The sequence below is a fragment of the Macaca nemestrina genome, chromosome 17 (genome assembly GCF_043159975.1).
Source record: "Macaca nemestrina isolate mMacNem1 chromosome 17, mMacNem.hap1, whole genome shotgun sequence".
Classification (NCBI taxonomy): domain Eukaryota; kingdom Metazoa; phylum Chordata; class Mammalia; order Primates; family Cercopithecidae; genus Macaca; species Macaca nemestrina.
Window position 1 is genome coordinate 47,517,947 of NC_092141.1, and position 17,711 is coordinate 47,535,657.

At 42.6% G+C, this 17,711-nt stretch overlaps 1 protein-coding gene across 1 annotated transcript in view; it reads left to right on the plus strand.

Annotated features, from left to right (window-relative positions):
• The first annotated feature begins 809 nt into the window (after window positions 1–809).
• The window catches only part of LOC105476860 (protein phosphatase, Mg2+/Mn2+ dependent 1D), a 71,788-nt gene continuing 54,886 nt past the window's right edge, over window positions 810–17,711 (plus strand). Inside the window, exon 1 of the mRNA XM_071082808.1 lies at window positions 810–1,485. Coding sequence (XP_070938909.1) covers window positions 1,014–1,485 — 472 coding nt within the window. The 5' untranslated portion in view covers window positions 810–1,013. The remainder of the gene's footprint in view (window positions 1,486–17,711) is intronic.

Sequence of the window (17,711 nt, forward strand, 5' to 3'; positions counted from 1 at the left end):
AAACCGTTAGAGCACTAGGGCTCTTGGCAGGTTTTGTCAGTTATTTTCAAGTGATAACTTGAAGTGATACCGCAGGAATAAAATGCTGTATCCAGAGCTGGTCGGAACAAGCACTGCCTTTAACAAAAGCTGAAAAGATCTGCTAAGAATTTGTTAGAATACAGCCCTCTTTCGTCTCTGACAATACCTAGTTACGTGAACCGAGACTGTGCAGCTGACGGTGGAAATTTCCCAAATGCTTTTTAAAAACAGAACTGGACGGCCTCCCTCCTCCATTCCCAGTCGGATACGTCCCACCCAGATCCAGTTTAAGGGTGCCGCACTTGTTCCGGCCAGCTCACAATCGCCCCTCGGAAGGGAGGTTTCCCGCCATTTCGCTCAGGAGGAGGGTGAACTCTTCTCCTTTCATTCTCCACTCGCTGGGGGCCCGAGTCCACACCACCTTCCCGGCAAAGGGAGCAGCGGGACGCCAAAGCCAGCAGGCCGCATTAAGAACCCTGGACTAAGCCAAAAGCCTACACAGACCAAGTCGCTCGGAAAAGGATCAGCAACCGCCGACAACCCGGAGGGCGAAAAAGCCCGCGGCGTGGGTGAAGCAAATTGGTAGGTGCGCGGGCCCAGCGCCAGCAGCGGTAGGAGGGAGCGCGGCTGTCGCGGGCGGGAGCGAAGGCGGGGACGGAGGGCGGGCTCGCTCCACTCGACTCCGGATTGGTCGGGCTCAGAGAGCCGGGTGACGTCAGCGGGGGAGAACGCCTGATTTGTGTGGTGGGCGCGGGCGGGCGGGGGAAGCACAGTGCGCAGGCGCAACTGCTTGGCTTCGCTCTCTCCGGCGCTCCGGCCCAGCTCTCGCGGACAAGTCCAGACATCGCGCGCCCCCCCTCTCCGGGACCGCCCCCTCCCCCCTCTCGGCGTCGTCGAAGATAAACAATAGTTGGCCGGCGAGCGCCTAGTGTGTCTCCCGCCGCCGGATTCGGCGGGCTGCGTGGGACCGGCGGGATCCCGGCCAGCCGGCCATGGCGGGGCTGTACTCGCTGGGAGTGAGCGTCTTCTCCGACCAGGGCGGGAGGAAGTACATGGAGGACGTTACTCAGATCGTTGTGGAGCCTGAACCGACGGCTGAAGAAAAGCCCTCGCCGCAGCGGTCGCTGTCTCAGCCGTTGTCTCTGCGGCCGTCGCCGCCCGCCCCTGCCGGCGGCGAAGTCTCGGGGAAAGGCCCAGCGGTGGCAGCCCGAGAGGCTCGCGACCCTCCCCCGGACGCCGGGGCCTCGCCTGCACCCAGCCGCTGCTGCCGCCGCCGTTCCTCCGTGGCCTTTTTCGCCGTGTGCGACGGGCACGGCGGGCGGGAGGCGGCACAGTTTGCCCGGGAGCACTTGTGGGGTTTTATCAAGAAGCAGAAGGGTTTCACCTCATCCGAGCCGGCTAAGGTTTGCGCTGCCATCCGCAAAGGCTTTCTCGCTTGTCACCTCGCCATGTGGAAGAAACTGGGTACGTTCCCTGGCTTGTTTGGCGCCAGCCCCTTTTTCAGGCAGTTCAGGGCTTTTATGGCACTAGCCCCGCGTGGGCCCCCGGCGCCCAGAGCGCAACCAAAGTGTACATTGATGGAAGTTACCAAACGGTGGAATAGCGCTTTGCTGGGTGGAGGTCCGGGCAAACCAAGTGGCCTTGGGGAAGATAGGATTGCTGTCTCCCTGCAACCTCTTCTTGCTTTATTTCCATCCTCCAAGGATCAATGGGAAGCAGCCCTCTCCCTTCCCTGCTTCACTGTGGTGGCAACCAATGAAAACGTGTTTGAAACCTGGCGCCAGATTTTGGCCAAAAGATAAATCGGTGTTGCACCTGGGCCAGGCGAAGGAAAAATTGTAGTGTTTCCTTAGAGAATCTGTCATAATTTTGCTCCTGAAAGTCTTGTCCCTCTCGGTTGCCGCCTACCGGTGGTGTCAGTTCTCCAGATTGACCCGGGATTGCTGGGGTTGGTTGCTGGAGTAAAGCGTAAGCTAGTTTAGAAGGGCTGAAATGTAACCATCCGGCATCTTAAAGTTTTGGAAGGAATTCCGTTGTAATGATGGTGAGATGTTTTTAGGATTATAAACGTGTACTGCTTATGAAAAATAAAAACGCGGAACGTGTTGTTACCTCTTAAACTGGCCCCGTGTTAAGGGTGTGCCTTAAATTGTGCTTGGGCTTTCTTTTTGCAGATTGCCTTAGCTGATTGCTTTCAGGTAGTTTTCAACAGTGCCTAGTTTAAATAGTACTTACAAATTGTAAATGCCCATCAAAATAGGAAAAGGCAAGGAATTACTGTGTGCTAGAAGGAAATAAAGGTCTTAAATGTCTAAAAATTTCGGTGGAGCTGTAGTTTCATCTAAGTTTTAAATGTTTGTAAAGCAGGCAGGATTTCTGTGCCCGACATATACAGAATAATCTTACAGGATTATAATTGCTTATCTGTTGCAGTGAATAAATGGCATGCATCTTTGTTAGAGCAAAGAAGACAATACTCTCCAGTGGTAGGGGAAAAAACCTTGTTTATGGCAGCATAATAAAGTTGCTTTATTTTCAGCAGAGGGATAGAGACATAGAGAAAAGAGTTAGATTTAGCAAATACAGAACATTTTTAGAAAGGTATTGTCATAGAGTTGTAGATTTAGCCGGTTACAAAGTCTGTTTTCCATTTGCTTGGCTTTCTGCCAAGAATTAGTTGATTGACTCAAAGACCAACCACTAGGCTTGTTGGAGGCGTTTCCCATCCATCCCAGGGGCCCCACTTTATGAATGTATTTTGTTTTTGTGTAGGCACCGTAGAACTGAAAGCGCTGTAGGTATTGTAGGAATATGTCGTATCATTGACAGCAGGGCAACGAGAAGTCGACAGCAGCACAAGAGAGGAAGACTAGACACAAAGAACTATTTAGAGTTCTGTTTTTTTTGCAGTGTACTTGGAGTAACATGAATTTGCCATGTTTGAACTTTAAGGATAAAAAGTCTTTAAGATATAAACTCCGTTACATTAGTATTTAATTTTTTTTTTTTAAGAGACGGGCGGGGGCGGGGAATTGGTGTGGGCGGTCTCACTTTGTTGCCCAGGCTGGGCAACAAGCGATCCTGGGCTCAAGCGATCCTCACTCCTCGGTCTCCGAAAGTGCTGGAATTACAGGCGTGAGCCACCCTGCCGGACCTTCAGCAGCATTTTTTAATAAAGCAGGGACCATGCTGTTAAATGTAAATATGTAGGGTTTAGTTTTACATACACAGACTTTTCGAATTAAGCTTTCACTCTTAGGATGCGTAAAGTTTAGAGCCTTATACTCCAGAAAAATGTTAAAGTTTGTTTTGTAACACAGCTAGACCTCAGACTTCGTCCTCAAAACTTGAAGAAAAAAAAAAGTATGCTAATTATTTTGGGAGTCTTGACAAAGGAAATGAAGGTTTAAATTTTTTTTTTCAGTACAAATTCTTGGATGGCTCCACATTTTCTAGAAAATAAACTGTAGTTTGTAATCTGCAGGCCAACCCCTTTCCTGTGCAGATTCAGCCTCTCTAGTAAATTATATCTGTTACACGAATTTCCATTACATTAGTCTCTACTCATCCTTTTTCAGGGCACATCAAAATATTCTATTTCCATTTTCTTGGATTGTGCCTCTCTCACCCCGATCCCCCAACAAGGGAAACTCGAACAAAAATATATCCATCATGTAAATTCCCAGTCAGTATGTTTTCTTCTGTGAAGACTTCTTTCTTTTGGAATCGAGCACCATTTTTTCTACTTTGTAGTGCTCATTGGATTGTAGTAGTAGTTCTCAAACTTTTTGCTCTCAGAACCCTTTATACTCTTATTGAGTACTCTAAAGAGTTTTTGTTTATGTGGGCTACATCTTCCAGTATTTACTACATGAGAAATTTAAACTTAGACAATTTAAAAATATTTCTTTAAAAACAAACATATTTTTGGCCGGGCGCGGTGGCTCAAGCCTGTAATCCCAGCACTTTGGGAGGCCAAGGCGGGCGGATCACGAGGTCAGGAGATCGAGACCATCCTGGCTGACACGGTGAAACCCCGTCTCTACTAAAAAATACAAAAAACTAGCCGGGCGAGGTGGCGGGTGCCTGTAGTCCCAGCTACTGGGGAGGCTGAAGCAGGAGAATTGCGTGAACCCGGGAGGCGGAGCCTGCAGTGAGCTGAGATCCGGCCACTGCACTCCAGCCTGGGCGGCAGAGCGAGACTCCGTCTCAAAAAAAAAAAAAAAAAAAAAAAAAAAAAAAAAAAAAAAAAAAAAAAAAAAAACATATTTTTATATGTTTTAAAGAAATACCACTTTTTTTTCCCCAAATAGGAAATAGTGGTGGGAGGAGTGGGATTGTTTTACATTTTTGCAAACCTCTTTTAATGTCTAGCTTAATAGAAGACAGCTGAATGTCTGGGCGAGGTGGCTCACGCTTGTAATCCCAGCACTTTGGGACACCAAGGCAGGCAAGTCACCTGAGGTCAGAAGTTTGAGACCAGCCTGGCCAACATGGTGAAACCCTGTCTCTACTAAAAATACAGAAATTAGCCAGGTGTGGTGGTGCATCCCTGTGATCTTAGTTACTCGGAACCCTGAGGCAGAGAGAATTGCTTGAACCCGGGAGATGGAGGTTACTTTGAGCTGGGATCGCGCCACTGCACTCCAGCCTGGGTAACGGAGTGAGACACTGTCTCAAAAAAAAAAAAAAAGCTGAATTATATCCACTTCTGCACTCAATCTCTTGTGCTGTTTGGTTGAAGTGTCTAAAGAAAAAGCAGCCCCACACACATATGTAGTAGGAAAAAGGAGTAATACTGTATTAGTCTTTTCAGATAATTGTGGATATTCTGCACTAAAATGGTAGCTTTTTTTTTCCCCCAGAGAAAGGTGGAAGAAAAGTAGTTTCTTAAAGTTAGTTGAATTGGAATTTGAAACCTTAGTAATGAATTTCATACTTAATACATTAAGATTCATTGGTCTGTTTTGTACTTTGAATAAATCTCATCCATGTGTGATTTTTGTGACATAGTGCATTAGCTATTTGGAAAGTAATGGTTCACTCAGTTAAGAACATCCTCTGAATAGTAACACATTTCATTATACAATATCAAAGAAAATCATGTTTGTTAATATCACTGATCTCATCAGAAAAGTCTTTAAATATTGGGAAGCTATCTAGTTCACTGTTGTGGATACACATTTTCCAAAATGTATTTTTCAAGCAACAATTAGAAATGTATCTTTGACAACAAATACTGTCAGTTTTTCTTGAAGTGAAAAACTCACTTTGTTCATGTTGAAGATGTACACCAAATGCCCAAGTCTTATTAACACAGTCTCTCAAGTAAAGATGATGGTTGATGAATAGTGTTCATTACATGACTCAGACATGAACATGGCTTGTTCATTACATGACTCAGACAATCAATCACAGGTGCTTTTCCTGTAGTATGTAACAAAAGCCTGTTTTTATATAGTCTCCTTTTGGTCATGTAGAATATTAAAAAGATGTACATGGCAAGATACTGTTGCTATAAAAATAAAAAATGAGCCTAGCATGGTAGCATGTGCCTGTAGTCTCTGCTACTCAGGAGGCAGAGATGGAAGGATCGCCTGAGCCTGGGAAGTTGGGTTACAGTGAACCATGATGGAGCCTGTGCACTCAGCCTGGGCAACAGAAAAAAAAGTAGATATTCATGGGTTGAGAATTAATAAAATTAATTTTTGTTGTGTCATCAAGGATATTCTTTTTTTAATTTTAATTTTTGTTTTTTTGAGACAGTCTCACTATGTCACCCAGGCAGGAGTGCTGTGGCACAATTTCAGCTCACTGCAACCCCTGCCTCTCAGGTTCAAGCGATTCTCGTGCCTCAGCCTCCAAGTAGCTGGGACTTACAGGCGTGTGCCATCATACCCGGCTAATTTTTGTGTTTTTTTTTTTTTTTTTTTTTTTTAAGTAAAGACGGGGTTTCACCATGTTGGCTAGGCTGGTCTCAAACTCTTGACCTCAAGTCATCCATCTGCCTCAGCCTTCCACAGGCGCGAGCCACCACCCCTGGCCAGGAATATTCTTAAGTGAAATTAGCTTGCTTTTTTTGGACTGTAAATAGGTAGCTGTGAAGAATGCAGTGACTAATAGCTCAGTTTGGTGCCACTGCCTTGACTCCTGCCAAGGTACCAGCAGTTTACCAGCCATTGCTTTCTACCATCAGTACAAGTGTCAGCACAGTGAAAAGGGCAAATAAACTCTTATAATTATTGTGAAAATAGTTTTGGCCTTATACAATCCCTATAAAGATTACACAGACCACTGGGAGATTCTAGTCTGCTATAGTATCTGCCTATCAGCTAAATCTTGAGGTCTTTGGGGCCAGAGATACTGCCTTACTCATCTTTAATCGTTTTAGGATTGACCACATAATACCTTGCCCAAAGTAACTGCTCAACAACTAGTTGAGTTTAGTTGAATTTCTGTTGAGTGTAAACAAACAAATGGACTTTCTTCTTTTTTTAAATTAAAATTTCTCCCTTTAAAAAATTGTGCTAAAATACAGATAACATAAAATTTATACCAAGTTGGGCGTGGTGGCTCACGCCTGTAATCCCAGCACTTTGGGAGGCCAAGGTGGGCTGATCACCCGAGGTCAGAAGTTTGAGACCAGCCTGGCCAACATGGTGAAACCCCGTCTCTATTAAAAATACAAAAAAATTAGCCGCACGTGGTGGCGTGTGCCTGTAATCCCAGCTACCGGGGAGGCTGAGGTGGGAGAATCATTTGAACCCGGAAGGCAGAGGTTGCAGTGAGGTGAAATCATGCCATTGCACTCCAGCCTGGGAGAAGAAGCGAGACTCTGTCTCAAAAATAAATACATAAATAAAATTTATACCATTTTAGCCATTTTTAGATATATAATTTAGTGGCATTAAGTGTATTCATAATGTTGTACTACCATCACCACTATTAATTTTCAAACTTCTTCATCAGCCCAAATAGAAACTCTGTGCCCATTAAATAATACCTCATTGTGAACCCTTTCCCAGCTCTGGTAAACTCCCCATTCTACTTTGTACTGCTATGAATTTGACTATTCCAATACTCTATTTAAGTAGAAAAGTGTTCTTTTGTGTCTGACTTATTTTACTTAGAGTATCTTTAGAGCTCAGCCATGTTGTACCATGAGTCAATTTCTTTCCTTTTTAGGGCTGAATAATATGCCATCATATAGATGTGTGCATGCCACATTTTGTTTATCCAGTTTTCTGTTGATGGACATTTGGGTTGTTTCCACTTTTTGGCTATTGTGACTAGTGCTGCTGTGAACATTGGTGTATAAGCATTTGTTTGCATCCCAGTTTTTCAGTTCTTTTGTTTATGAACCTATAAGTGGAATTGCTGGATCATATGGTAATTCTATGTTTAAATTTTTTTTTTTTTTTTTTTTTTGAGACGGAGTCTCGCTTTGTTGCCCAGGCTGAAGTGCAATGGCACAATCTCAGCTCACTGCAAGCTCTGCCTCCCAGGTTCACGCCATTCTCCTGCCTCAGCCTCCCGAGTAGCTGGGACCTCAGGCACCTGCCACCACACCCGGCTAATTTTTTGTATTTTTTTTTAGTAGATACGGGGTTTCCCCATGTTAGTCAGGATGGTCTCGATCTACTGACCTCATGGTTCACCCACCTCAGCCTCCCAAAGTGCTGGGATTACAGGCGTGAGCCACCCTGCCCAGCCCCTATGTTTAACATTTTAAGGACTTGCCAAACTGTTTACATAGCAGCTGTACCATTTTACATTCCTACCAGCAATGTATAAAGGTTCCGATTTCCCCATATTCTAATACTTGTTAACTTTTCCATTAAAAAAAAAAAGCATTCTAATGAATGTAGACTATCTTACATTTTAAAATTATACCTTTTCTATGTTACTGAGCCCTTCTTGAATTATTTGATTAGTGTTAAGCTTGACCTCTCTGTCTTTCAAATTTTAAAAATGGCTTATTTTTGTCTTAAGGTAGCGATTTGGTAAATACAGTATGGAATGAAAGAATATGAATATATATATAATAATTATTATTTTTTTTGGTGATAGGGTCTTGCTCTGTTGCCCAGGCTGGAGTGTAATGGCATGATCAAAGGTCCCTGTAGCCTTGACTTCCTTGACTTGAGGAATCCTCCTGCCTCTGAAGTAGCTGAGACTACAGGCGTGTGCCCAGCTAATTTTTTTTTTTTTTAAATAGAGACAGGGTCTTGCCGTATTGCCCAGGCTGGTTCCTTACCCTGGGTTCAAGAAGTCTTCCCAGCTTGGCCTCCCAAAATGCTGTTATTTTTATTTATTTATTTATGTTTTGAGATGGAGTCTTGCTCTGTCGCCCAGGCTGGAGTGCAGTGGCCGGATCTCAGCTCACTGCAAGCTCCGCCTCCCGGGTTCATGCCATTCTCCTGCCTCAGCCTCCCGAGTAGCTAGGACTACAGGCGCCCGCCACCTCGCCCGGCTAGTGTTTTGTATTTTTTAGTAGAGACGGGGTTTCACCGTGTTAGCCAGGATGGTCTCGATCTCCTGACCTCGTGATCCACCCGTCTCGGCCTCCCAAAGTGCTGGGATTATAGGCTTGAGCCACCGCGCCCGGCCCCAAAATGCTGTTATTACAGGCATAAGCCACCACATCCAGGCCTGAAAATATTCTTTATTAAAAAGTCATTATTTTTCTTTTATCTTTATTCATGATCATAAGTTTTAGGTTATGCCTAATTTATGTTTATTCACATATGTATGTTTACTGCCCTTTTATTATGCTTGCCTTCTAAGAAATAAGTTTTTTTGGCCGGTCACGGTGGCTCACGCCTGTAATCCCAAGCCCCTTGGGAGGCCGAGGTGGGCGGATCACGAGGTCAGGAGATCGAGACCATCCTGGCTAACCCGGTGAAATCCCGTCTCTACTGAAAATACAAAAAATTAGCCAGGCATGGTGGTGGGTGCCTGTAGTCCCAGCTACTCGGGAGGCCGAGGCAGGAGAATGGTGTGAACCTGGGAGGTGGAGTTGGCAGTGAGGTGAGATCGCACCACTGCACTCTAGCCTGGGTGACAGAGCGAGACTCTGTCTCAAGAAAAAAGTAGAAATAAGTTTTTTTGTTTTGTTTTGTTTTTGAGATGGAGTTTCGCTCTTGTTGCCCAGGCCGGAGTGCAATGGTGCGATCTCGGCTCACTGTAACCTCCGCCTCCCAGGTTCAAGTGATTCTTCTGTTTCAGCCTCCCGAGTAACTGGGATTACATGCATGCGCCATCACACTCGGCTAATTTTGTATTTTTAGTAGAGACGGGGTTTCTCCATGTTGGTCAGGCTGGTCTTGAACTCCCGACCTCAGGTGATCCACTCCCCTCAGCCTCCCAAGAGGCTGGGATTCCAGGTGTGAGCCACCGTGCCTGGCAGAAATAAGTTTTAAAGTTTGTATAGGCTTTTTTAGGTTTACTTATTGGAAATAATGTTTTCCTTGTCCCTTCTTTTGATAGTTTAATGAAGATGGTGAACGAAGTGCAGTTTTTAGCTGTGTATCGTAGTCTTACCCAGAGAGTCAATAGAAAGATGACATTCTGTTGAAATAAGAGAAGTGTGATCTCTGGTGTGATTACAGGGAATTAGCCACAGTATTTGTAAAGGAAGATGAAATACAAAAGTTTCATTTGTTAACTTGGACTGAAGATTTAGAGCATTCATTTTAAAAGAGTATGACCCAGGGAATCATGAAGAAGTTAGTCTTAACCTAAATTGTTGGTTCTAGATTTGGCATTACTTTAATTTAAAATGGAAAGAAACCAAAGTGGGGAGAGAGAAATAATTGAATTTGGAGAAACCTCTTAAACCATAGAATTTTAAACGTTTATCTTGTTTTAGGTTGGTTGTTCCCATTTTTTCACTGTTAAGGATCTTCGCCTTCTCATAAATTACACGTTCTGAAAGAGTTGTGTGCCATATTAACTTTCAAGTTCAAATTTATTTTTTCATCAGTCATTACTTTTGATCCGTATTAGGTAGTCTCCAGAATTGATATCACTTAGAGAAAAAAGAAGCAATTTAAATTCTAATTAGTTTCTATATTATGCAGGTAAAACTAGATTTCTTTGAATCTTTATATTATGAAATATTCAAAAAGGTGTAAAATGATATAATAAACACCCATCCATAACTCAGCTTAAAAAATAAAACATTACCAGGCCGGGCATGGTGGCTCACTGCTGTAATCCCAACACTTTGGGAGGCTGAGGCAGGCGGATCATGAGGTCAAGAACATGATGAAACCCAGTCTCTACTAAAAATACAAAAAATTAGCTGGATGTGGTGGCACACGCCTGTAGTCCCAGCTACTTGGGAGGCTGAAGCAGGAGAATTGCTTAAACCTGGAAGGCAGAGGTTGCAGTGAGCTGAGATCGCGCCACTGCACTCCAGCCTGCCAACAGAGCGAGATTCTGTCTTAAATAAATAAATAAATAAAATAATAAAACATTACCAATATAGTTAAAGCCCCTTCTCTCTGTTTTGTATTACATCTTTTTCAGTCTCCATGAGGGGCAACTGCTTCTATATTCAGTGTTTATCATCCTCACTATTTTCTTTATAATTTTATTATGTATATCTTTAACCAATATACAGTACATTTTGTATTTTGTTTGTTTGTTTTTTAAGACAGAGTCTTGCTCTGTCTCCCAGGCTGGAGTGCAATGGCGTGATCTCAGCTCACCGCAACCTCTGCCTCCTGGATTCAAGTGATTCTCCTACCTCAGCCTCCCCAGTAGCTGGATTACAGGCGCGCACCACCACGCCCAGCTAATTTTTTGTATATTTAATAGAGACGGGGTTTTACTGTATTGGCCAGGCTGGTCTCGAACCCCTGACCTTGTGATCCACCCGCCTTGGCCTCCCAGAGTTCTGGGATTACAGGATACAGGCGTGAGCCACCGTGCCCAGCCTGCATGGTTTTTATAACTTATATATGACATCTTACTATATGTACAGTATCATCACCCCTTATGTGGTTTCACTTTCTGCAGTTTGTTATCCTTGTTCGGTGTTGAAATATTAAATATAAAATTCTAGAAATAAACAATTCATAAGTTTAACTTGTGTGCTGTTGGGAGTAGCATGATGAAATCTTGTGCCATCCCACTGTGTCAACCCTGGATGTTAATCATTTCTTCGTCCAGCATATCTACGCTGTATATGCTGCCTACCTGTTAGTAGCTTGTTAGTCACTTAGTAGCCATCTTGGGTGTTGGTTATCAGATCAACTCTTATGGTATTGCAGTGTTTATGTTCAAGTGACCCTTATTTTACTTAATAATGGACCCAAAGAGCAAGAGTAGTAATGCTGGCACATTGTTATACTTGTTTTATTTTATTAATGTTGTTAACCTCTTACTTTGCCTAATTTATAAATTGCATTTTATCATAGATATGTATGTATAGGAGCCGGGCACAGTAGCTCACGCCTGTAATCCCAGCACTTTGGGAGGCAGAGGTGGGTGGATCATGAGGTCAGGAGATCAAGACCATTCTGGCCAACATGGTAAAATACTGTCTGTACTAAAATACAAAAAACTAGCTGGGCATGGTGGTGCGCGCCTGTAGTCCCAGCTACTCTGGAGGCTGAGGCAGGGGAATTGCTTGAACCCAGGAGGTAGATATTGCAGTGAGCTAAGATTGCACCACTGCACTCCAGCCTGGCAACAGGGTGAGACTCCGTCTCAAAAAAAAAAAAAAAAAAAAAAAAGATATATATGTATGTATGTATAGGAAAAAACATAGTATATATAGGGTTTGGTACTATCCAAAGTTTCAGGTATCCTTTGTGGGTTTTGGAACATATGCCCCTGGGATAAGGAGGTACAACTCTATTCTTCTGGGTCTTTCTTTTTTGGTTCAGTATTGTATGTGATTTCTTCATGTTGACACACGTAGCTCTAGTTCGTTCATTTTCACTTATGGATAGTATAAATATACCAATATTGTGCTCATCCATTGTATCCTTGAAGGATATTTAGTTTTACAACTATTTATAGTTAAAAACAATGATGTTTGGAATATTTCTGTACATGTCTTTGGTTGTTGTTCAAATATCTGAGGGGTTCTCTGAGAGTCCAAGTTTGGCAAACTAAAGCCTACAGGCCACGACGCTACCACCAATTTTGGTAGATAAATTTTTTTTTATTGGAGCACTGCCAAGATCATTTGTTTAGACAATGTCTAACTGCTTTCACACTTCAACAGCAGAGTTGAATAGTTGTGACAGATACCATATGTTTTGCAAAGCCAAAAATATTTCTCTGGTCTTTTATAGAAAAGGTTTGCTGACCCTGCTCTAGTGTACTAGGGGAACAATTGCTGGGTCATGGGGTATGTATATCTTGGACCTCACTAGATATTGCCAAATTGCCTTCCAAAGTGTTTATACCTGTTTATTCCCCTGAAGAAGTGTAGGAGAGTATCATTCTTTCACCTTCTTGCCGATACTTGAAGTGGTCTGCATTTTATGGTGGTGAAATTGTATCTTATTGTGGTTTTGATTATCATTTCTTTGATTATTCATAAGATTGAGCACCTTTTTATTTTTTGAGAAAGAGTCTCACTCTGTTTCCCTGTTGCCCAGGCTGGAGTGCAGTGCCTCGATCTCAGCTCACTGCAACCTCTGCCTCCCAGGTTCATGTGATCCTCCTGCCTCAGCCTCCCAAGTAGCTGGGATTACAGGCATGCACTGCCACCCCAGCTAATTTTTCTATTTTTAGTAGAGTCAGGGTTTCACCATGTTGGCCAGGCTAGTCTCGAACTCCTGACCTCAAGTGATCTGCACACCTCGGCCTCCTAAAGTGCTGACATTACAGGTGTAAGCCACCATGCCTGGCCATGTTTTCTTTTTATGAAATACTTTTTAATTTTTTTGCCCATGTTAACATTTTGCCAATGTTAACATTGAATTGTTTTCTTGCTGATTTGTAGAAAATTTCTTTATGTATTTTGTGAGGGTTTTTTGTTTTGTTTTTTGAGTTTTTTTTTTTTTAGACAGGATCTTGCTCTGTCACCCAGGCTGGAGTGCAGTGGCGATCTTGGCTCTGCCTCCCAGTTTCAAGTGATCCTCCTGCCTCAGCCACTTGAGTAGTTGGGATTACAGGCATGTGCTACAATGCCTGACTAATTTTTGTGTTTTTTGTAGAAATGAGGTTTCACCATGTTGGCCAGGCTGGTCTCGAACTCCTGGCCTCAAGTGATCCAACTGCCTCGGCCTCCCAAAATGCTGGGATTATAGGCGTGAGCTACCGCGCCTGGCCCTTAATTGTTTATGTATTTTGGATACTAATTCTTCGTTACAGACGTAGCAGGTATCTTCCAGTTTTTAGTGTGTCTCTTCACTTCGTGATGTTTATTAATGAACAGAAGATCTTAAACTTATGTAATTTTATTAATCATTTTCTTAATATCTCATGTTTTTAAAGATGCTATTGTGTTCTCTTCTAAGAGGTATACAGCTCTGCTTTCACAATTAAGTCCTCCTATCATTTTTGTTTTTGTCCTTTACATATGTGCTGTCCAATTGACTGCAGTACACATGTAGTCAGTGGTTACATGTGGCTATTTAAAAAAAAAACAGGTCAGACGCAGTGGCTCATGCCTGTAATCCCAGCACTTTGGGAGGCCGAGACGGGTAGATCACGAGGTCAGGAGATCGAGACCATCCTGGCCAACATGGTGAAACCCCGTCTCTACTAAAAATACAAAAAAAAATTAGCCGGGCATAGTGGCGGGCACCTTTAGTCCCGGCTACTTGGGAGGCTGAGGCAGGAGAATGGCATGAACTGGGGAGGCAGAGCTTGCAGTGAGCCGAGATCGTGCCACTGCACTCCAGCCCGGCGACTGAGCAAGACTCTGTCTCAAAAAAAAACAAAACAAAACAACAAAAAAACAGATTTATAGAGGTATAATTGACATACAATAAATGGTACACATTTAAAGTATACTCTTTGATAATTTTTGACATATGTGCATGTCAAACCATGATCACAGTCAAAGCAATAAACATCTATCATGCCCAAAAGTTTCCTTGTGACCATTTGTAATTATCCCATATTCTCCAATCTCCATTTCTAGGTAACCACTGAGCCACTTTCTGTCCTGTACATTATTTTTTCTGTAATTTTATATACAGTCATATGTTGCTTAACAACAGGGATATGTTCTGAGAAATGTATCTTAGGTGATTTCGTGTTGGTGTGTGAATATCAGAGTGTACTGACACAAACCTAGATATCGTATAGTCTACTGCACACCTAGATTGCTCCTAGGCTGCAAACCTGTATGCAGGCGGTATGGTATCATTGTTAACTTTCTGATTTTGATGGGATTGTAGTTATGTAGGAGAATCTCCTTGTGTGTAGGAATTAAATACTAAAATATTTAAAATTGATGTGATTTAGTGGTTTACACACTATTGCTTAAAGAAAAAGAAAATAGAATTATTCTTGCAAAAAAGGAAAGGTAAAGCTGAAGATATAAGAAGATCAGAAACCTGGGTACTTTTAGGAATCTAGGTAGCAGTTTCATCAGGGTCCTGCTGCTCCATGTGTACCAGATAACAGTCTGTTTTTTTCAGTGAAGAGAATAAATCAGAAATAGCAGCATTTGGAGTCACCATTTGGTTATGATAATTCACTGTCATTTTCCAACAGCTATCAGACTTTTGCAGTGGTCAGACTATATAATAGGAATAGATAGGATTTACCACCCCTTCTTCTTTCATGTTTTACTGGTGGCAGGAATCTTTGTTATTCTTTGAAGGATGCAATAATGCTTTTAAATTACTATTTTGGAGTAGAGTCTCATTGTTGGGGTGCTCCAAAGTCTTGCACTTGGCCTTTTCTACCATAATAGGCTTCCTAACCTATCCGTTAAGAGCTTTGAGGAGAAGCTATTAGTTTTTGTCCAGCTAGTTGATATTCCATACGGTCTGTGGATATGGGGGAAGTGTGTACTATTTAATACTAAATAGTATTACTGTTTAAATAAGCCCTTTAAATAAGGGCTAAAGTGAAAGCAGTGTAGCCTTTTTTTTCATTTGGACTATTTCTTTAGAAAAAAAATTCTCAAAACTGAATTATTTGCTTAAACAATGTACACCTTTTGATGGTTGCCAATAAGTATTTTCAAATTGCTTCCCCGAAGGCTTTACATCTCCATACTACTTTGGAATATGAATTCTGTAAGAACTCTTAAGTGATTGAGAGTATGTGCCCTATAGTTGTACCGCCTATGTTCGAATTCCAGCTTCTCCACTTACTACCTTTGTGACCTTGAGTAAAACTATTTGCACCACGGTATCCTTACCTATAAAATAGAGATGTTATAACAATGTATTGGTTTTTGCCTTTTTGACGTGTATTTTCTTAAGAAAAGTTTCCTTAGGCTGCGTATGGGGTATGGTGGCTCACACCTCTAATCCCAACACTTTGGGAGGCTGAGGTGGGCAGATTGCTTGAGCCCAGGAACTCAAGACCAGCCTAGGCAACATAGTGGAACCCCGTCTCTACAAAAAATACAAAAATTAGCTGGGCGTGGTGGCATGAACCTGTAGCCAGCCCCAGCAAACCCAGCTACTTGGGAGGCTGAGGTGGGAGGATTGCTTGAGCCCAGGAGGCAGAGGTTGCAGTGAGCCAAGATTGCGCCACTGCACTGCAGTCTGGGTGACAGAATGAGACTCTGTCTCAGGAAAAAAAGAAAAGAATACTTAAGTGAGAGTTAATATACTAGATGATGCTGTCTTTTAATGCACTCCTAGTTTTATGTTATTAAAAAAATTAAAATAGAAAATAGAAAACAAATACCATAGTTAAGGAAGACAACATAAAAATATCAGTTCCTTAATATATAAATTTAGTGCAGTTTCAATCAGAATCTCAAGAAGGTTTGTTTTTTAATTTTGCAAGTTGCTACTAAAGTTCCTTTGGAAAAGTATGTGGGAGAATTTTCTTTTTACTTAGTATTATTATTATTACTATTTTTTGTGGAGACAGGGTTGGGCTCAAGCTATCCCCTCCTGCCTTGGCTCCCAAAGTGCTGGGATTACAGGTGTGAGCCACCGTACCTGCATCTCACTCCCTCTTTTTTAAGAGATAAGATCTCTCTATGTTGTCCAGGCTGGCGTATAGTAGCTATTCACAGGTTCAATCACAGTGCAGTATAGCTTCTAACTCCTGGGTTCAAGCATCCTCCTGCCTCAGCCTCCCAACTAGCTGGGACTGCAGGCATGAGCGACTGCACCCAGCTTTGTAAAGATTAATTTTTTTGTTTTTGTTTTTTTTTGGAGGCAGAGTCTTGCTCTGTCACCCAGGCTGGAGTACAATGTCATGATCTCGGCTCACTGCAGCTTCTGCCTCCCAGGCTCAAGTGATTCTCCAGCCTCAGCTCCTGTAACTGGGATTATGGGTGTGGTGGCACACAGCTGTAATCCCAGCTACTCCAGAGGCTGAGGCATGAGAATTGCTTTAACCTGGGTGGCTGAGGTTGCAGTGAGCTGAGACTGAGCCACTGTACTCTAGCCTGGGTGATAGAACAAGGCTCTGTCTTAAAAAAACAAACAAAGCAACTAAAAAGAAAAAGAAGGCCAGGTGCAGTGGCTCATGCCTGTAATCCCAGCACTTTGTGAGGCCAAGGCGAGCAGATTTCTGGAGGTCAGGAGTTGGAGACCAGCCTGGCCAACATAGTGAAACCCTGTCTCTACTAAAAATACAAAAACATTAGCCCGGTGTGGTGGCACATGCCTATAATCCCAGCTACTCAGGAGGCTGAGACAGGAAAATCACTTAAACCCAGGAGACAGAGGTTGCAGTGTGCCAGGATCATGCCACTGCACTCCAGCCTGGGTGACAGAGTTAGACTCCGTCTCAAAAAAAAAAAAAAAAAAAAGAGAAAGAATTGAGGGATACTTAAACTACCAATTATTAAAAAGTACTATAAATAGATTAGTAGGATGAGTTCAGAAATAGATCTAAGGCAAAATGTAGCATATAATAAAGGTGACATTTGAAATGAATAGGGAAAGTAGGAATTAGTCATTTTTAGGTCATTGCAAAATTATTTGTATACTGTAGGTAAATTTTGTTTTATTTTCTTTCTTTTACTCTTTTTTTTCTTTAAGAGACTGAGTCTTGCTCTGTTGCCCAGGCTGGAGTGCAGTGGCATGATTATAGCTCACGGCAGCCTTGAACTCCTGAGCTCAAGTGATCCTCCTGCTTCCTCCTCTGAAGAAGTTAAAACTAACAGATGCATGCCACCACACTTGGTTAACCTAAAAAGTTGTTTGTTTGTTTGTTTGTTTGTTTTTCTTTTTTTTTGTAGAGACAGAATGTGTCTATGTTTCCCAAGCTGGTCTCGAGCTCCTGGCCTCAAGTGGTCCTCCCACCTTGGCCTCCCAAAGCACTGTGAATGCAGGCATGAGCCACTGTACCCTGCCAAATTTTGGTTTTTGAATGTGCTTTAGATCTCTTTCTGAGAGTTCACCTCATTTATTCATTCACATTTATTGTAGTAGACTTTTTTTCTTTTAAATTTACTTCAGTTTGTTTAAAAAGAAAGGGTATAGCCAGGCACAGTAGCACATGCTTATAGTTCCAGCTGCTTGGGAGGCTGAGGCAGGAGGATTGCTTGAGCCCAGGAGGTCAAGGCTGTATAT